The sequence below is a fragment of the Salvelinus alpinus genome, chromosome 14 (genome assembly GCF_045679555.1).
Source record: "Salvelinus alpinus chromosome 14, SLU_Salpinus.1, whole genome shotgun sequence".
In the NCBI taxonomy this organism is placed as follows: Eukaryota; Metazoa; Chordata; class Actinopteri; order Salmoniformes; family Salmonidae; genus Salvelinus; species Salvelinus alpinus.
The window spans coordinates 51,037,476-51,059,293 of record NC_092099.1 but is presented as its reverse complement, the minus strand read 5'-3'; the positions used below and the strand labels follow the sequence as shown (position 1 = coordinate 51,059,293).

General features: G+C 43.4%; 1 protein-coding gene across 2 annotated transcripts in view; it reads right to left on the bottom strand.

The window, feature by feature from the left end:
* Window positions 1-21,818, bottom strand: part of LOC139539035 (parathyroid hormone 2 receptor-like) — an 88,259-nt gene that overhangs the window by 45,556 nt on the left and 20,885 nt on the right. For both annotated transcript variants that reach the window (XM_071341719.1, XM_071341720.1), the window contains exons 6-7: window positions 9,969-10,152; window positions 1,984-2,137 (exon numbers count right to left, since the gene is read on the bottom strand). In XM_071341719.1, the coding sequence (XP_071197820.1) occupies window positions 1,984-2,137; window positions 9,969-10,152 (338 nt within the window). The remainder of the gene's footprint in view (window positions 1-1,983; window positions 2,138-9,968; window positions 10,153-21,818) is intronic.

The following is a 21,818-nucleotide window of genomic DNA, read 5'->3' as shown; positions in this document are numbered from 1 at the left end:
AGAATTGTTTGGAGGCTACTCACATGTGGGCTGCGAGCTACTGGTAGCTTACGATTGACCTGTTAGAGACCCCTGGTCTAAAGCCTGCTGTCGTTGATAAATTGTTTGTGCTGGACAGAGCAGGGGTGTTTCTCAAAATGCATACTACCGTGCTCCGAGGGTCGGAGTATAAGTCCAAATCAAAATATGCGAAATGGAGCATGGAGGGCACTTCTCGAATAAGTACTCCATTTGTACGTGTTTTGAAGCATGTATCGATGTAAGCTTCAAAGAAAAGTATGCAAAGAAATGACACAACCACTTTTAAAATTGAAATTAATGGCGGACATTATTTGAGCTGAAGCGTGAGAAAATACACCCCGCCCTTTGAATTGAAATGTTGCCTATTCACATCTAATATGTTGCCTGACTACAATATTTTATCTTGATACGTTAACAAATACTCGTGTTAATTTTGGCATGGTTACCTGCCTACAATTTCCACTGTAGGTCGCAAGCCAATAGTAAGTCAATAGAGCTAACTGGCTAGCTACTTACTACGGTTAGCTAGCCAGACAGCCACGAATAATTGTTAGCTAGCTACCAACGAAGAATTGAAATCTACATTGGATAACATTGGATTTAGGTCATTTTTGACTGTTAAACTATCTGGTTAGCTACCATATTACGATTCACAAATAGCTAGCAAATAATTATGGAGTGTTTATCCTGTTTTGTCTCTGTCAACATTGTCCTGGCTAGAAAAAGAAAGGTTCAGTAAATGGGTAACTGGCTAGCTAGCTAGCCACGAAGAATTGTTAGCTAGCTACCTAAGTAGAATTGACATCTACTGTTGTAATGGTCGTTCTCCTCCTCTTCGTCTGAAGAGGAGGAGTAGGGATTGGACCAAAGCGCAGCGTGAAATGTTGACATAATGATATTTATTAAAGCAAAGACGAAACACTAAGAACACTTGAGAAATACAAAAACAACAAAACGACGTAGACAGACCTGGACTTGAGAACTTACAATATACGAAGAACGCACGAACAGGAACAGACTACATACACGAACGACAAAACGAAACAGTCCCGTGTGGTAACATATACGGACACAGGAGACAACCACCCACAACAAACAATGTGAAACAACCTACCTATATATGGTTCTCAATCAGAGGAAACGTCAAACACCTGCCTCTGATTGAGAACCATACAAGGTCAATTAACAATGACACTTAACATAGAACAAACAACACAGACTGCCCACCCAGCTCACGCCCTGACCCACTAAACACAACTATACAAAAGGAAAACAAGGTCAGGAACGTGACAACTGTACCTTGCATAACATTAGTTTTAGGTAATGTTTGCCTGTTTAACTAGCTAGCTAGAGTATAAGGATTCACATATATCTAGCTGATAATTAAGAAGTAAAATGTTTGCTTTTTTTGTCTCTATTGTTGCTATTGTCCTGACTGGAAGAAGGTTCAGTGAATGGGGAGATGCAGCGTGAGGTAATACAGTAGGGGGAGTGGGAGGTAATACAGTAGGGGAACTGCGAGAGCTTCTCAAATGTAATGTTTTATACGTTCTCCACACTCGCGTCCTCACAAGAACGCCCTCGGAGAATGCTCTTGGAGCATGAGAGTGTGGAGCCCGGTAGCATGCATATTGAGAAACACCCCAGGTATCAGTGCATTATCATTGTGTACTGGCTGCTAGCACAGAAAACATGGATGAAAATCTAATTTAGATAACAAACATGTACTTTGGTCACCTTTATAAATATTGATAGCATTATTACCAAAGCTCTTGATGAAATAAACAACGTTTTGGACACTAAATTCGTTTTTAGAATGCACACCAGCCCAATCCAATCCCATAAAGGCTGCGGCCCTATAATGACATCATCACACACAGGTCTTTGTAACCAAATAGTTTTAATCTCAATGAAAATAATCTGTAGTGAAATGAAAATGGAAATCTCGACACACACACTCACCCCATCCGATGAGGGTGAAGCCCCACAGGTACTTGGTGTCTGAGAGGAAGGCCATGAAGATGAGGCTGTGGAGGTACAGGCCCTCTACCAGGATCCAGTAGTAATTAGTGGCCAGGAAGTAGATGAACAGCAACACTGTCACCTTACACCCAATCTGGAGAGAGAGAGAGCAAGAGAGAGTGAAAGAGAGAGAGAGAGAAGGGAGAAAGGGGGAGGGGAGAGGAGAGGAGAGGAGAGAGAGGGGGAAGGGAGAGAAATCAAAAACAAGCGAGAAAAAATATTGATTAGTAAGAAAATGACAATATAGAACCTCGTTAAAGCTTTGGAATTGCCCCAGGATTTCACTGTCTTTCACAATCACCCCCCCCAAATGATTTATTCTCACAGCAGGTATTTAATCAAAGTCTCTGTTCAAGTTCTCGTCTTTCTAAAGAGGTAAGTGGTTCTGGTTCCAAGGAGGCCCATGCTATCTCAGATGTTGAGAGACAAGCGGGAGGGAGATAGCAGATGCTTTTCATAACTGACGACAAATAATTATGGGGACGCAACACTTGAAATGGAAATAACAGCATCCAAGAAACACTGTAGACACATCCATCACAGCTTGAGACAACGACTTTACAATGTGATATTTCTCTAAATGGCTTCCCTGCTAATCCACATTTAGTCATGCCAAGCCATTAGAAAAGAAAGAGCCACATTATTATTGCTCATTATTGCCAAGCTTTGACTGAGTTTCTTTCTACACTACTGGCTTTGGGGATCTGATTTGTAATTAACTGACCATGATTTGAATTGCAGGCTACTCCCCTTTAATAATGAACTCTGCATCCCTTTGTGATGCTGAACCAAGGTCCTTGTTTACCAACTTTACACTGTGAAGTGTAAACTTTACACAGTGTATCTTCAAACTGAGAGAAAAAAAAACTGCTGTGTAAACTTGCGATGACTGAGGTTGATAACCTTATTGACTATTTACAACACAACAGAGAGCATTGATGTGATGCGAACCTTAGGTCTTAGTGATACTTTTAACTCTCATATTAAAAGGAGCTGCTTTGACCAATTAGATGGTATTACCCATTTGCATTAGGAGACTCATGAAACAATTTACCTTCTGTACATGTTCACACATAAGCATGGGTGTGTATTGGATGTGGTTGAGTAGATCAAATGTGCCAGGGGATTCACAGAAGCCTTGACAAGCACTAGTCATATTGATCTTAACTCCATGCTGTAAGATGCACTCGGGGTGTTTTAATCAGCCTATTAGCTAAACTTGAGGTGATCAACACTACAGCAGCTCAAAGAACAGGAGGCTCCATACTGTGTTCAGAAATAAATAATTATGTCACCTACATGTAGAACAATTGAAAGCTATGTCACTAACATGTAAAACAGTTGAGACCTATGTCACCTACATGTAGAACAGTTGAAAGCTATGTCACTTACATGTAGAACAGTTGAGACATATGTCACCTACATGTAGAACAGTTGAAAGCTATGTCACCTACATGTAGAACAGTTGAAAGCTATGTCACTTACATGTAGAACAGTTGAAAGCTATGTCACTAACATGTAAAACAGTTGAGACCTATGTCACCTACATGTAGAATAGTTGAAAGCTATGTCACCTACATGTAGAACAGTTGAAAGCTATGTCACTTACATGTAGAACAGTTGAAAGCTATGTCACTTACATGTAAAACAGTTGAAAGCTATGTCACAAACATGTAAAACAGTTGAGACCTATGTCACCTACATGTAGAACAGTTGAAAGCTATGTCACTTACATGTAGAACTGTTGAGACCTATGTCACTAACATGTAGAACAGTTGAAGCTATGTCACTAACATGTAAAACAGTTGAGACCTATGTCACCTACATGTAGAACAGTTGAAAGCTATGTCACCTACATGTAGAACAGTTGAAAGCTATGTCACTAACATGTAAAATAGTTGAAAGCTATGTCACTAACATGTAAAACAGTTGAGACCTATGTCACCTACATGTAGAACAGTTGAAAGCTATGTCACCTACATGTAGAACAGTTGAAAGCTATGTCACTTACATGTAAAACAGTTGAGACCTATGTCACCTACATGTAGAACATTTGAAAGCTATGTCACTTACATGTAGAACAGTTGAAAGCTATGCATTAGCTAACCTTTTACACAGCTATTATGAATATGATGTTGAAGAGTAAATGAATGATATAGAAAAAAAAATAGAAGAATATGTATATACACACCCACATACAAATATATACATACACACATACATACATATTAACTATATTTATACAGTACCAATCAAAGGTTTGCACACACCTACTCATTCAAGGGTTTTTCTTTCTTTATACTATTTTCTACATTGTAGAATAATAGTGAAGGCATCAAAACTATGAAATAACACATATGGAATCATGTAGTAACCAAAAAAGTGTTAAACAAAATATATTTTATATTTGAGATTCTTCAAAGTAGCCACCCTTTGCCTTGATGACAGCTTTGCAAACACTTGGCATTCTCTCAACCAGCTTCATGAGGTAGTCACCTGGAATGTATTTCAATTAACAGGTGTGCCTTGTTAAAAGTTAATTTGTGGAATTTATTTCCTTCTTAATGAGTTTGAGCCAATCAGTTGTGTTGTGACAAGGTAGGGTTGGTGTACAGAAGATGGCCCTATTTGGTAAAAGACCAAGTCCATATTATGGCAAGAACAGCTCAAATAAGCAAAGAGAAACGACAGTCCATCATTACTTTAAGACATGAAGATCAGTCAATCTGGAACATTTCGAGAACTTTGAAAGTTTCTTCAAGTGCATTTGCAAAAACCATCAAGCGATATGATTAAATTGGCTCTCATGAGGACCGCCACAGGAAAGGAAGACACAGAGCTACCTCTTCTGTAGAGGATAAGTTCATCAGAGTTACCAGCCTCAGAAATTGCAGCCCAAATAAATGCTTCACAGAGTTCAAGTAACAGACTCATCCCAACATCAACTGTTCAAAGGAGACTGCATGAATCAGGCCTTCATGGCCAAATTGCTGCAAATAAACCACTAACTAAGAAGATGAGACTTGCTTGGGCCAAGAAACACAAGCAATGGACATTAGACTGGTGGAAATCTGTCCAAAGGCCTGATGAGTCCAAATTTGAGATTTTTGGTTCCAACCGCCGTAGCTTTTTGAGACACAGAGTAGGTGAACGGATGATCTCTGCATGTGTGGTTCCCACCTTGAAGCATGGAGGAGGAGGTGTGACACTGTCTGTGATTTATTTGGAATTGAAGGCGCACTTAACCAGCATGGCTACCACAGCATTCTGCAGTGATACTCCATCCCATCTGGTTTGCACTTAGTGGGACTATAATTTGTTTTTCAACAGGACAATGACCCAAAACACACCTTCAGGCTGTGTAAGGGCTATTTGACCAAAAAGGAGAGTGATGAAGTGCTGCATCAGATGAGCTGGCCTCCACAATCACCTGAACTCAACCAAATTGAGATGGTTTGGGATGAGTTGGACCACAGAGTGAAGGAAAATCAGCCAACAAGTGCTCCTTCAAGACTGTTGAAAAAGCATTCCTCATGAAGCTGGATGAGATAATACCAACAGTGTGCAAAGCTGTCATCAAGGCAAAGCGTGGCTACTTTGAAGAATCTCAAATATAAAATATATTGTTTAACACTTTTTTGGTTACTACATGATTCCATATGTGTTATTTCATAGTTTTGATGTCTTCACTATTATTCTATAATGTATAAAATAGTAAAAATAAAGAAAATCCGTTGAATGTGTAGGTGTGTCCAAACTAATGACTGGTACTGTATATATATATAGTGGTGCAGTCAGTCCACAAGGTGACACAGCGCCTTTGGGGAGAACCATGCCTCCACTCACACAATAGAACCCAGTGGCGTAAAGTCCTTAAGTAAAAATACTTTGATGTACTACATACGTTGTTTTTTTGGGTATCTGTACTTTACTTTACCATTTATATTTTTGACAACTTTTAATTTTACTTCACTACATTCCTAAAGAAAATAATTTACTTTTTACGACATACATTTTCCTTGACACCCAAAAGTACTCGTTACATTTTGAATGGTTAGTGGGACATAAAAATGGTCCAACTCACGCACTTATCAAGAGAATATCCCTGGTCATCCCTACTGCCTCTGATCTGGCAGACTCACTAAACACACATGCTTCGTTTGTAAATGATGTCTGAGGGATGGAGTGTGCCCCTGTCTATCCATAAATAAAATAAAAACTACAAAATGGCGCCATCTGGTTTGCTTAATATAAGGAATTTTTAAATGATGTATAGTTTTTTACTTTTACTCAAGTAGTATTTTATTTTACTGACTTTCACTTGAGTCATGTTCTATTAAGGCATCTTTACTTTTACTCAAGTATGACAATTGGGTACTTTTGCCACCACTGGATCACTCAGTCACCATCTCCCTCTCTTTCTGTGACTGACTCTCTTACTCCCTTTCTCTTGCTTATTTTCTCTGTTCCCTCTGTATCTGCTGACAGTGCTACTAGAGACCATGTTATAATATCCCGAAACCCTGACTTTGAAGCTCTGGCACCTCTTTCATCACCACATTCAGCTATGGGGAATGAGGAATTTGCCCCATCATACTGAAGATCAGTTCGAAGGACATCCTCAGGTTACTCACAACAGTGAAACGCAAGATTAAGATATTTATTGTCTCTGCCCTCCCACTTTGTGTGTCCCACTGTTATACTGAATACTTATGCAAATTATATTTCCCTTTATTATTTTTGTATAAATTAGCAAAAAATTCTAAAAATCAATTTTTGCTTTGTCATTATGGGGTACTGTGTGTAGATTGATGAGAGAAAAAAACTATTTAATCCATTTTAGAATATGGCTGTAATGTAATAACATTTGGAAAAAGTCAAGGCGTCTGAATACTTTTCGAATGCACTATACTGCAGTGTACTGTATAATATGTTCCAATAATAGTATGTTCCATTTAGTTTGTGTCCACATAGTCATCCATCCACCTTTGAAAGAACCCTAAAGCTACAGTATGTTTAAAGCTTTCAGTCAACTCTCTCCTCACCAATCAGGTGAACATCGCACATGGCATCTGAAGGAGAAAATATATATATATTTTGCAACCCATCCAGGAGCCTTGAAGTGGAAAACAGGGTATGAAGAGGAGGAATAGAAGAAGGAAGAGAAGGATCAGGATGAAGAGAAGAGGGAGGAGGAAGAACACTCACATTTGGTGAGCTGTACCTAATTGGCTAGATTTAGCTGATTCTGATCATCAGGTCAGTCAGTATGCTTTGACGAACTTCCTACTTTGAAGTCTCACAGGCAGAAGCCCACTCACAATTCAGTCAGAGATTAAATCACACAGCTAATTCACTGAAAACATCATCTTATCTCAAGAGGGCTGCAGCATTGCACATTAAATCACTCATAAAACAAAAAGCATATAAGTATTTTTTTTAAAGATGCACATCCCATTGGCACTACTTTTTTGGGGCAAGCTCTGAGCAAAAGCACTGCGACCTGAACCATAAAGGTTCAGCTGGTGTCTCGCACCTGAGAGACCAACGACTGTGTACATACGTCTTGTTCTGTGGCAGCTCTCAGTAAACATGTAACAGACAGCCTTAAGGCTGTCTTAAGGCTGTCTTAAAGCCGTAAGGCATATGTGTCATCTATATGAGTCAGAAGCATTTATTCTAGTGCCAAAATGTACTACAAAGTGTAAATAGGATAATTTTGGTCCTAAAGTCAGTATTGTCCAAAATAAAGATTTGCAAGACATAAGGAATCTAGGATATGTAACAGTTTTCCTTGGGTTGGATTTATTTCAACCTGCCCACATGCCCACAGCTGTCAGCCCCCAAGTAATCATACCTTCAGAGCGCAGCTGCATGAAACCTGAACGTAATGCCCGTAGCTGCAGAATGCAGACTGACTGTGGTACATTTGATTTGACTTTGGATATTCCTTTGGGGCTAGTTTGGGACCATCAGTAAATTAAGTAAATTCATTGACACAATATAGGACAATATTTTCACATTTAAAAATTTTAAGAACTTTCCAATAAATCTCAAACCAACTATAAATTGTAGAAATCTATATACAAATATTGAAAGCAGCAAAAAGAAAATTAAAAGATATGCAACATGAAAATGTTTTCAAATTTACACTGTGTCATTTGCTGACGGTCCCTAACTAACCCCACTGATCCATAGCCAAGCCAACTTTGCCATGGTAGTACTGTACACAGGCCGGCTGAAGCTACAGTAATTGGCGAATGAAGTTTGCTAGCTTGCTAGCAAACCTAAGCTACTTCCAGACCTAGTTAGACTGTTTCAAATGAACTACAAAGGTGAGTGACTAACTGTATACCATTTTGGCAGAGTGAATGTACACCCACATCAAAGCACACGTCCAAGACCAAAATCTCAGTTTCAGTGGCATTTCCTAATGAGGAGGATTGAAACCGAGGATCAGTTTAGCCCCTCTTTAAAGCAAAACAGAAAACAAAATACAGTACAGTAAGAAGCACAAACCATTCTAAATGTTCCTGAGGAACAACTACATAAAAAGGGAAGAGGTTAAAGGGATGGTTCGAGGTTTTGGCAGTGAAGCCCTTTATCTACCTCCCCAGAGTCAGAGGAACTTGTGGATCCCTTTTTTTATGTCTCTGGGTCCAGTATGAAGGAACTTAGTTTCGTGAGCCAACGCTAACTAGCGTTAGCACAATGACTGGTAGGAACAGCTAGGAACAGCTAGCATAAAAATGGTATCCACGAATGGTATCCATCTGACTCTAGTAGATAAAAGGCTTAGTTACCAAAATCTCGAACTATCCCTTTAAAGTAAAACATTCCAGTCTGCATGAACTATTTGAACCAGCTTTCCCTGATAAAAAAATAAATTTTCTGTGTGATGCCTGTGAGGCCTATTTCCGCTGGCTAGCAGGCTATAGTGCTAATCTAGTGCTCCCAGTGGTCTATCCTCCCTCACATGTTCAGTGTGTGTATCTCTGACTATTCAGTCATTACAGAGCAGAGGAGGTTGCAGTAAGGGAACAGTCAGACTTACAGAGCTTTTTCAGAGCTGGACGCGGCTCTAGTTATAGAGTTGAAATTTAGCTTGATATTGAATGGAAACCACAGGCATGTTAGTGGAGACTATAGCCTCGGGATACTGAGCTCAGCCAGTCTAATGAGCTTTTCCAGTGCATCAGCATGCATGGCTTTGGCTGCGTTTGGACAGGCAGCCCAATTATCATATTTTTTCACTAATTGATCTTTTGAACAATCAGATCAGCTCTGAAAATGTTCTGATGTGACAAGTTCTGCTGCGATTGGTCAAAAGACCAATTAGTGGGAAAAAAATAAGGGAGGGTTTGGCCGGGGTAGGCCATCATTGTAAAAAAAAAAATTGTTCTTAACTGATTTGCCTACTTAAATAAAGGTTAAAAGGGATCCGAGCGTGGATAATTATGTGTCCACCATGATGCAAAAGGACGCTTGTCATAAAGATGCCTGGCAACAAGAAGCTTGAAACCAGTACTACTCCCGTCACATGGGAAGAAAGTGTCAAAACGTGCAAACAGAACCCCAAAAATGAGAGGGCATCCTCAGCCTCTCCCAAGAGCTTCCATGAGTCATGGAAGTCTAATCTGTATTTTTCAAGGGCACATCACTGGGGTGCTGGACCGAAGAAAATGTGTAGAAATGAAGTAGGACCCGCACACACAGTTGCATTCACTAGCCTAATTAAAGGTGTCTAATGGAGCAATTGTGTGTACAGGTCACTGTTTTATTTATTCATGGAAGAGCAGGGATTATTGGGATTCTTGGGGAGAAGGAGTGAAGGAGGGCAGGAGTGAAGGAGTAGAGGCACAGAGAAGTGGAGGAGAGCAAGAGTGGGAGGTGGAGGCAGGATGTGCAGCGCTACTACTACTCACATACTGAGAGTTATCCAGCGGTGCCATGGCCACAGTCTTGACGTTATCCATGAGCACGGCATCAAACTCCTGCAGGCCGGCGCTGGTGTGCACCACCCGGTCCTTGACAAAGATGCTGACAGCTCGGAGCATGAAGGAGACAAACAGGTGGATGTGGATGTAGTTCCTGGTACAGTGGAGACGCCTGACAGGAAACAGAGGACCAGGAAATGTTAAAATCTCTAATAGCTGAGACACACTGAAAGTATAAACTTCTATAAGCAGCGTGTGGCCGCGTTGTGTTAGCAACCACCTGCTGTGTGAGCACTAACACACCCAGCAGGTGGCCGATATTCTGATCAGAGGCCCGCTGGTTTTAACCCATAAGATTCTGTTATAACCATGTTATGACCCCTCTACAGTCTAAGCCCTGTCTAGGCTGGGGGAAGGGGAGGGGTGGTCTGCTAAGCTATATGGAATTGTTTTAAGAAGGTCATACCAAGGATCATTTTGCTATTTGATCTTGAATTGTAAAACTCATTGAAATATAAAAAAAAAACACATTGAATAACAGATTCACTACATGGAACAGATAGCCCCGCAAAAAGTTTGTTCTGAAGTGTCTGTCCTATGTCTGAAAGATAATCAAATCAAATTAAATCTAATTTTATTGATCACATATACATATTTAGCAGATGTTATTGCGGGTGTAGCGAAATGCTTGTGTTCCTAGCTCTAACAGTGCAGTAGTATCTAAACATGATTCACAACAATACACACAAATCTAAAAGTAAAATAATGGAATTTAAAAAGTTATTAGATCGAGCAATGTTGGAGTGACTAAAATACACTAGAATAGAATACAGTATACAGTGATCCCTCGCCACTTCGCGGTTCACTTATCGCGGATTCGCTATTTCGCGGATTTTCATAATGCATTTTTTTTTTTTTTTTGGTGCATTGTGCTCTGCATTCTGATTCGCTAAAAACTCACTCCCGCTTCTTGTATCAAAACATGCTACGAATTGTGCTATCATTTTGTCGTCTCGTGCAGTTATGTGTACGTACATAAAACAGCTTGGCAAATTTACATTAAGTTGGCCAGGAAGGAAGGAAGGACTAACGCTTGGTCGCTTAGCAACCATGGTGCGAATGGCCACTGAACTTAAGCGAGTAGCTGAGGAATGGGACCCTTTGATGAGCCGTTCATTACAGTTCTCCAACGTAATCGATGGTGGCATGTCGGTGTACAAGGATCTTTTTGCAAAGAAGAAAAAAGAGCGACAACAGCTGCCTATCACTATGTTCTTCTCCCGAACAAACACACCTGCACCGCGGGCTTCAGAAGAAGAGAACACTGCAGAGCGCAGTCAGGATGCAGCGGCCCAGTCTGAAGAGCAGTGAAACGGCCTACACGTGAGTCACTGTATTTGTATACATGTAATAGTTGCTAATTGTAAAAAAAAAAAAAGTTTTCTATTTCGCGGATTTCACTTATCGCGGGTCATTTTCGGAACGTAACCCCCGCGATAAACGAGGGATTACTGTATACATACATATGAGATTAAAGTGACTAGTGTTCCATTATTAAAGTGGCCAGTGATTCCAAGTCTATGTATATAAGGCAGCAGCCTCCAAGGTGCAGGGTTGCGTAACTGGGTGGAAGCCGGCTAGTGATGGCTATTTAACAGTCCGATGACCTTAAGATAGAAGCTGTTTTTCAGTCTCTCAGTCCCAGCTTTGATGCACCTGTACTGGCCTCGTCTTCTGGATGATAGCGGGGTGAACAGGCCGTGGCTCGGGTTGTTGACTTCCTTGTCACATCTGCTCCTGCTACGCCCTCTGGTGTTCATCCGGTGTCTTCTTGACCTGCAGTTACTCCCCCTGTACATCTCTCTCTCTCCCTCTCCCTCTCTGTGTGATTGTGTGGTTGGAGACAGGTGTGCTGGAGTCAGAGCAGATCCCTACCAGCTGCAACTCGTTCCATAATCAAGACCTCTACAAATACTCAGTCATGCCACTTCCACTCTCCCAGATCGTAATCTCTGCTCAGTCAGTTCATTATTTTAGCCATTTATGATTATTCAAGATCCTGTGCCTGTTTCCCTGCCTGACACCTTTTATCCTCTCATTGCAGTTACCGCTCTGTCTCTGGCTCCTGTCTCCTGTTCCACATCTCACCACCCAACCACCTTACTCTGGATTGTCTCACCACCACTACCTTGGATTCCCCTCAGGACCTGTTTACCCTGTTCTACTCAGCTAACTCCAACCTCAGTCTCCACATCTGGCTTTTCTGCAACTCATCTGAGCTTCCCGGGAACTGTACTCCATATCTCTCTGTGTAACAATAAATATTTTGGTTCATTCATCCCTGTTTGCTCATCAGAGTCTGCTCTTGCTCCGCTTAACAGTCCTTGATGACCTTTTTTGGCCTTCCTGTGACATTGGGTGCTGTAGGTGTCCTGGAGGGCAGGTAGTTTGCCCCCTCTATTCCTCATTGTCCTTGTCGGTTATTGTTCCCATGTCCGTTGGTCGTGTGAGTACCTATGCGTTGTTTCAGCTTCTGTGCTGTGTGTTTTGTATATTGTGTATTACGGGTCTCGTCCCCCACTTTGTCTCTGTACTGATGTTTTGCCTGTTTGATTGCCTTACGGAGTGAATAACTAGACTGTTTGTATAAGGTCATATTCCCAGTCACCTTGCCATGGTTAAATGCGGTGGTTCGCGCTTTCAGTTTTGCGCGAATGCTGCCATTTACCCACGGTTTCTGGTATGGGTAGGTTTTAAGTCACAGTGGGTACAACATCTCCTATACACTTCCTGATGAACTCAGTCACCGTATCCATGTATTCGTCGTTGTTCTTCTGAGGATACCTGGAACATATCCAGTCCGCATGATCAAAACAATCTCAAAGCATGGATTCCGATAGGTCAGACCAGCGTTGAATAGACCTTAGCACGGGTTCCTTCCTGTTTGAGTTTCTGCCTATAGGAAGGGAGGAGCAAAATGGAGTCGTGATCAGATTTGCCGAATGGAGGGCGGGGGAGGGCCTTGTAGGCATTTAAAAAAAGTTGAGTAGCAGTGGTCCAATGTTTTACCAACTCGAGTACCACTGTACGGTCAGTGTTGGTAGAACTTCGGTAGCGTATTCCTCAAATTTGCTTTGTTAAAATCCCCAACTACAATAAAGGATATGTTTTTTCCAGTTTGCATAAATTCCAGTGTAGTTCTTTGAGGGCCATCGTGGTATCGGCTTGAGGGGGATTATACACGGCTGTGACTATAACCAAAGAGATTTATCTTGGGAGGTAATATGGTCGGTATTTTAGGTCGGGTGAACAAAAGGACTTGAATTTCTGTATGTTATCATAATCACACCATGAGTGGTTAATCATCAAACATACACCCCCACCCTTCTTCTTCCCGGAGAGTTCTTTATTCCTGTCTGTGCAATGTACTGAGAACCCAGATGGCTGAATAGACGGGGACAATATATCCCATTAAAGCCATGTTTCCGTGAAACAGAGTACGTTACAATCCCTGATTGTAAATTTATTTGAAATAAATTTTATTTAATTTTATTTATCTTTGGAAGGAGATCCTCACCCTGAACTCGTCTACTTTATTATCCAGAGACTGAACATTAGAAAGTAATACACTCGGAAGCGGTGGATGGTGTGCACACCTGAGTCGGACTAGATGTCCACTCCAAATACCGCTTCTTCGCCGGCGGTGTTTTGGAGCAGCCTCTGGAATAAGTTAAATTGTCCTGGGGGGTACGAACACAGGATCCAATTCGGGAAAGTCATAATCCTGGTCGTAATGCTGGTGAGTTACCGCCGCTCTGATATCCAAAGGTTCTTTCCGGCTGTATGTAGTAATACGAAAAGATTTCTGGGCTAATAATGCAAGAAATAACACACCAAAAAACAAAATACTGCAAAGATGCTTAGGAGCTAAAAGCAGAGCTGCCATATCTGTTGGCGCCATCTTACCAGAAGAAGATCAGGAGAAAATAAATTGGGGACATGTATTTAACCCCTTATTTTTCCCACTAAACAGTCTTCATGTATACTTCCATTCACTTATTCAGCTGCTACCGGGGGAACTTCAGACGAATCCTGTGAGGCCTGTGGGCGTCTTAGAGAGTCTCACCTTTCCACAGAGGTGTCATATTAGTGTGTAGCCCAAACTGTTCAGACGCTACAGACAGAAATTGTCAGATCGGCTGTACTGACTACAGACAAGTCCCAAGAAGCTTGTGGGAGTCATAGAGCAAAACGGAGAACACTGTCGTGTTCGCGAGAGTCTAGTCTTTCCATTGAGGGGTTTTAATAGTTTCAGACGTTACAAACGATTTTGTGAATAGACCGATTTTCAGGATGACTCATGAACTGACAAACACCGCTTTAGCTTTGTCACCATTCACTGCATATGCGGAAGTGCAACATAGGGTGATGCGGTGGATTGAGAAGCATCCAATGCAAAAGATATCTCTAGCTTAAACTGACGTTTTTGTTAATGGGGATTTTTTTAATGATGTTAACAGAATTTCCACAGGTGAGCGGACATCGTTTAGCAGTTTGTCTCATTTCTTAAGGCCGAGATTTTAAACCATCGTCTCGGCTGTTAGATATGAACGGGGCATAATGGTCTTCCACACAACTGTGTAAGACCAAATCGCTTACTTTTTGCCCAGGGCAATCACATTTCCTATTGTCCACAATGTCCTGCAGTTTTTCTGAAAACTCCAATTTGCAACTAAGTAACCAATCAAAAACACCCATAACATGCTGACCACACCGCTCGTGTCATGTGCGCGAGCATTGCAAAACAAATATACACATACATGTTATTCAATCATTGCACCCACACTGCTCGTGCGCGTCAAGGCGCTAAAATAGAACTTGGTTCTATTTGTGACTGTCACGTCTACTCCTGCTCTTCCCCTCCGGCATACAACGTCACCAGAGTACTAACCACCGGTCCTGGGATTCGTCATTATGCACACCTGTTAATCATTAGGATTCACACCTGGACTTCATTACCTTCATCATCTCCTCCCCTTTATACATCACTCTCCCATGTTCACTCACCAGTTGATATTGTTCTTGTGTATCGACGTTCTGCCTTATGTTAGGGTCATGTTCTTGGTTTCGTTGTTTTAAAACGTTTCACCTGCACCTGCTTCTGACTCTCTCCATCATTACAGTGACGCTCAACGCACTGCAAGTCCTGCCTCTCCCATCTCCTCATTGGTTTTTAGGAGCAGGTACCCACGTGCCATCTCCTCATTGTTTTTTAGGAGCACATACCCAAGTGGGTGATTGAAAGAGGAACTGAGGTCCACACTCCAGTTGGTTGTGGTAATGCACCTTAAAATTGGTTGCCAACTGCCATATAAAGTCCAAAGAAGAAGCTAGAAGGAGGAGAGATTACTAGAAACTAACTCGGTTTAACGTTACCCTTTTATCTGTGGATTAATTTTCGGAGTAGAGGACCTTGTGCATTTCAGGTAAAATAACAACCCAATGTTTATATCCCAATAAAAATTTGCTAGCAACAGCAAGCTAGCTAGCTATTGCCATAAATGTCTAATATTTTTCGACCTGTCCCCAAATTAATATAGTTGGTTCAGAGTTTGCTTTGACATTTCAACCTGTGTGTCCTGATCGCATCTGGTGTGGGGGGGACAAAATCAATATGCGCACGATGACGCACGCACGCATGCGGTTCGGTCAGCATGTTAGTGTCCTTCTTTGAGGATTGACTCTAGGACAGGCTGCTCCCATAGACTCTAACCGTCTCCAGAAGTCTCACACAATTTAGCTGGATATTAGACCAAATTGGTTACGCTTTGCCCAAGGGAATCAAATTTCCTTAATTACAAAATGTGTTGGTGAAAATCTAATTATCTATTAAAAAACAACTGCTAAGTGCCCGTTATTTGAGCTTGGAGGACTATTAGGCTAGATGAGGAGAACATTACAGATTTACTCTGAAGTTGTCAAGATACTCTTTCCAAGCCACCCACTCACAATGATTCTGGGGACTGTAGAGTCAATCCCTGAGTGTTCTCTGTTCAAAAGCTCCATTAATACATTAACTGGAGAAAGAGTCTATTCATTCCTCTGAAACGGCTCTTAATAAAGAGACGTCTCCCACGCTGTGTGCTCCCTCTCTCTAGTGTACTCAGGGCTAAAGCACTGGCCTTACACATCAGACAAAGATAATAGGCTAATGACAAGGCCACAAACATTTTAAGACATCCCTAGCCGAGGTATAACAAAAAACCATGTTGCTAAAATGTGGAATACAAGTAGTCAATTGTCTGCCCAACATACACAAACAAATAGCATTAGGATATTGTCATGCAACTTGAAAATATAGACCTGTAAACCCACAGATACAAAAGGCGGAAATATAAACTATGAATATTTATGATGAATGTAAACTTCACTTTTTGGTAGCTGTCCAATAGACAACTTTTAAGTCAAATGTATTTTTATGCAGTGCTGTATGGTCCCGCCTGACAAAAATGCATACAGTGCCACGGTTTTTGATGTTGTGGCTAAAGTAATTGGCTTTAACAAGTGGGCTCAGACGTTGAAATTACATTTTTAGGTGTCCAAGGTTCTTTAAAGGATGTTGTATCTTTAGTCCCTAGTCTTGCAATTAAGTCAGGGTGGCATCACAAATGATCTTTCTATTTTGCCACAAATCCAATATGGCGTACAAAATCCAATATGGCTGCAATAACATTTGATGGATGTTAAATAAAATTGTTTTAAAAAAGGTTGTTAAATCAGCTGTAAATTTGAATTTTGTAAATAAATGAAAGGAATTTTTTCCAGAATTGTATACAACATTCATGCATGTAAAGACTGTTCTTGTGAATCAATTGGATTCTGAATCAAATATGGATCTAATGATTACACTAAAACACCTTCGCCTGCATATGCTGTAAGTAGCACATGTTCATTTTGTATTGTGTTATTCTGTCTTTAAAATGGCTTCATAAATCCCTTGGTATACCTAGGACTCTGAATCTTAGCGATGGCGGTAGTGCTATATGTTCAGGAGTGTCAGATGTTTTTTTTACACAGTTTGCAAACTGATATGTGACACAATAATGTCAAAATAACATGCAAAACAGGGATGTTACATACAACTTAGCCAAATACATTTATTTTAAGAATGTGAAATGTTAGAATAATAGTAGAAAGAATTATTTATTTCAGCCTTTATTTCTTTCATCACATTCCCAGTGGGTCATAAGTTTACATACACCCAATGTCACGCCCTGGCCTTAGTATTCTTTGTTTTCTTAATTATTTTGGTTAGGTCAGGGTGTGACATGGGGAATGTATGTGGTTTTTGTAGTGTCTAGGGTGGTTGTAAGGTTTAGGGGGTTTATTAGAGTAGTTGGGTTTATGTTTAGTATAGTAGTCTAGCTGTGTCTATGGTTGAGTGTAGGTATCTAGGAAAGTCTATGGTTGCCTGAATTGGGTCTCAATTAGAGACAGCTGGTTATTGTTGTCTTTGATTGGGAGCCATATTTAAGGCAACCATAGGCTTTAGCTGTTTGTGGGGAATTGTCTATGTTGAACGTTTGTAGCCTGTGTGTGTGTGCACTACGTTTATAGCTTCACGGTCGTTTGTTGTTTTTGTATAGGTTGTAATAGTGTTTCGTTTCATGTTCATCTTCGTAGTAAAATAAAAGAAGATGGCTTATTTTCCACATGCTGCGTTTTGGTCCGTCTCTCCTCCACACGATCGTGACAGAATTCCCCACCAACATCGGATCAAGCAGCGTGTGCAACAACAACAGGACCCACCTACACAGGACTATTGGAATTGGGAGGAAATTCTGGACCGCGAAGTACCAGGAGAATATAACCGCCCCAAAGCTGAGCTGGAGGCAGCGAAAGCAGAGAGGCGGAGATATGAGGAGGCAGCAAGGAAACAAGGCTGGAAGCCCGTAAGTCAAACCCAAAAATGTATTGGGGGGGGGGGGCTCTCGGGTAGTTTAGTTGGGTCAGTCGGGAGACGTGAGCCAACTCCTCCTGCTTACCGTAAGGAGCCGGTGAGGGCGGATTTGGAGGAGAGTGACGCAGAGACAGTAAAGGAGTTAATGGAGAAATTGGAGGAGAGAGTTATGAGGGATGTATTGGTTTGGTGCATGAGGCACGGCATCCGTCCAAATGAACGTGTTGGTGATTTAATGTCACCGGGAACAGCTCTCCATACTCGTCCTGAGGTGCGTGCTAGCCGTCTGGTTAAGACAGTGCCTACAGCACGCACAAAGCCTCCTGTGCGTCTCCAGAGTCCTGTGCGTCCGGTTACTGCTCCTTGCACTAGCCCTGTGGTGTGTGTTCCCAGCCCAGTACCACCAGTGCTGACACCACGCACCAGGCTTCCAGTGCGTCTCCAGAGCCCTGTTCCTCCTCCACGCACTCTCCCTGTGGTGCGTGTCTCCAGCCCAGTGCCTCCAGTCCCGGCACCACGCACCAAGCCTCCTGTGCGTCTCCAGAGCCCTGTACGCACTGATCCTTCTCCCCGCACTCGTCCTGAGGTGCGTGCCCTCAGCCCGGTACCACCAGTTCTGGTACCACGCACCAGTCCTATAGTGCGCCTTGAGAACTCAGTGTGCCCTGTTGTTCCCCGCACTAGCCTGAAGGTGCGTGTCCTTAGCCCGGTACCTCCAGTTCCGGCACCAGGCACCAGGCCTACAGTGCGTCTCAGCCGGCCAGAGTCTGCCGTCTGCCCAACGGTGCCTGAACTGCCCGTCTGCCAAGCGGCGCCTGAACTGCCCGTCTGCCAAGCGGAGCCTGAACTGCCCGTCTGCCAAGCGGCGCCTGAACTGCCCGTCTGCCCAACGGCGCCTGAACTGCCCGTCTGCCCAACGCCGTCTGAACTGTCCGTCTGCCAAGCGCCGCATGAACTGCCCGTCTGTATTGAGCCTTCAAAGCCGCCCGTCTGCCATGAGCCTGCAAAGCCGCCCGTCTGCCATGAGCCTACAGAGCCGTCCGCCAGACAGGAGCCGCTAGAGCCGTCCGCCAGACAGGAGCCGCTAGAGCCGTCCGCCAGAATGGAGCCGCTAGAGCCGTCCGCCAGAATGGATCAGCCAGAGCCTTCCGCCAGACCGGATCAGCCAGAGCCTTCCGCCAGACCGGATCAGCCAGAGCCTTCCGCCAGACCGGATCAGCCAGAGCCTTCCGCCAGACCGGATCAGCCAGAGCCTTCCGCCAGACCGGATCAGCCAGAGCCTTCCGCCAGACCGGATCAGCCAGAGCCTTCCGCCAGAACGGATCAGCCAGAGCCTTCCGCCAGAACGGATCAGCCAGAGCCTTCCGCCAGCCATGATCAGCCAGAGCCGTCAGCGAGCCATGACCAGCCAGAGCCGTCAGCGAGCCATGACCAGCCAGAGCCGTCAGCGAGCCATGACCAGCCAGAGCCGTCAGCGAGCCATGACCAGCCAGAGCCGTCAGCGAGCCATGACCAGCCAGAGCCGCCAACCAGACAGGATCTGCCAGAGCCGCCAGCCAGCCATGAGCGTCCAGAGCCGTCAGCCAGCCATGAGCAGCCAGATCCGTCAGCCAGCCATGAGCAGCCAGATCCGTCAGCCAGCCATGAGCCGTCCAGCCAGGATCCGCCAGAGCCGTCCAGCCAGGATCCGCCAGAGCCGTCATCCAGCCAGGATCCGTCCCTTAGTCCGGTGCTGCCCCTTAGTCCGGTGCTGCCCCTTAGTCCGGTGCTGCCCCTTAGTCCGGTGCTGCCCCTTAGTCCGGTGCTGCCCCTTAGTCCAGTGGGGTTAATGTGGAGGGTGGCCATTTGGAGGAGGCTACGAAAGCGGGTAGTGACTATGGTGGGGTGGGGACCACGACCAGTGCCGGAGCCGCCGCCGTGGACGGAAGCCCACCCAGACCCTCCCCTAGACTTTGTGCTGGTGCGCCCGGAGTTCGCACCTTAAGGGGGGGGTTATGTCACGCCCTGGCCTTAGTATTCTTTGTTTTCTTAATTATTTTGGTTAGGTCAGGGTGTGACATGGGGAATGTATGTGGTTTTTGTAGTGTCTAGGGTGGTTGTAAGGTTTAGGGGGTTTATTAGAGTAGTTGGGTTTATGTTTAGTATAGTAGTCTAGCTGTGTCTATGGTTGAGTGTAGGTATCTAGGAAAGTCTATGGTTGCCTGAATTGGGTCTCAATTAGAGACAGCTGGTTATTGTTGTCTCTGATTGGGAGCCATATTTAAGGCAACCATAGGCTTTAGCTGTTTGTGGGGAATTGTCTATGTTGAACGTTTGTAGCCTGTGTGTGCACTACGTTTATAGCTTCACGGTCGTTTGTTGTTTTTGTATAGGTTGTAATAGTGTTTCGTTTCATGTTCATCTTCGTAGTAAAATAAAAGAAGATGGCTTATTTTCCACATGCTGCGTTTTGGTCCGTCTCTCCTCCACACGATCGTGACACCCAATTAGTATTTGGTAGCATTGCCTTTAGATTGTTTAACTTGGGTCAAACATTTCTGGTAGCCTTCCACAAGCTTTCCACAATAAGTTGGGTGAATTTTAGCCCATTCCCCCTGACAGAGCTGGTGTAACTGAGTCAGGTTTGTAGGCCTCCTTGCTCGCACACGCTTTATCAGTTCTGCCCACACATTTTCTATACGATTGAGGTCAGGGCTTTGTGATGGCCACTCCAATAGCTTGACTTTGTTGTCCTGAAGCCATTTTGCCACAACTTTGGAAGTATGCTTTGTGTCATTGTCCATTTGGAAGACCAATTTGCGACCAAGCTTTAACTTCCCGACTGATGTCTTGAGATGTTGCTTCAATATATCCACATAATTTTCCTGCCTCATGATATCATCTATTTTGTGAAGTGCACCAGTCCCTCCTGCAGAAAAGCAACCTCACAACATGCTGCCACCCCCGTGCTTCACGGTTGGGATGGTGTTCTTCGGCTTGCAAGCCTCCCCCTTTTTCCTCCAAACATAACAATGGTCATTATTGATCGCCAGCAGCATACCACCCTGCATACCACTGCTGGCTTGCTTCTGAAGCTAAGCAGGGTTGGTCCTGGTCAGTCCCTGGATGGGAGACCAGGTGCTGCTGGAAGTGGTGTTGGAGGGCCAGTAGGAGGCACTCTTTCCTCTGGTCTAAACAAAGATCCCAATGCCCCAGGGCAGTGATTGGGGACACTGCTCTGTGTAGGGTGCCGTCTTTCGGATGGGACGTTAAACGGGTGTCCTGACTCTCTGAGGTCATTAAAGATCCCATGGCACTTATCGTAAGAGTAGGGGTGTTAACCCCGGTGTCCTGGCTAAATTCCCAATCTGGCCCTCAACCATCACGGTCACCTAATAATCCCCAGTTTACAATTGGCTCATTCATCCCCCTCCTCTCCCCTGTAACTATTCCCCAGGTCGTTGCTGCAAATGAGAACGTGTTCTCAGTCAACTTACCTGGTAAAATAACGGTAAAATAAAAAATAAAATTATGGCCAAACAGTTCTATTTTTGTTTCATCAGACCAGAGGACATTTCTCCAAAAAGTATGATCTTTGTCCCCATGTGCAGTTGTAAACCGTAGTCTGGCTTTTTTATGGCGGTTTTGGAGCAGTGGCTTCTTCCTTGCTGAGCGGACTTTCAGGTTATGTCGATATAGGACTCGTTTTACTGTGGATATAGATACTTTGTACCTGTTTCCTCCAGCATCTTCAAAGGTTCTTTGCTGTTGTTCTGGGATTGATTTGCACTTCTCGCACCAAAGTATGTTCATCTCTAGGAGACAGAACGTGTCTCCTTCCTGAGCGGCATGATGGCTGTGTGGTCCCATGGTGTTTATACTTGCGTACTATTGTTTGT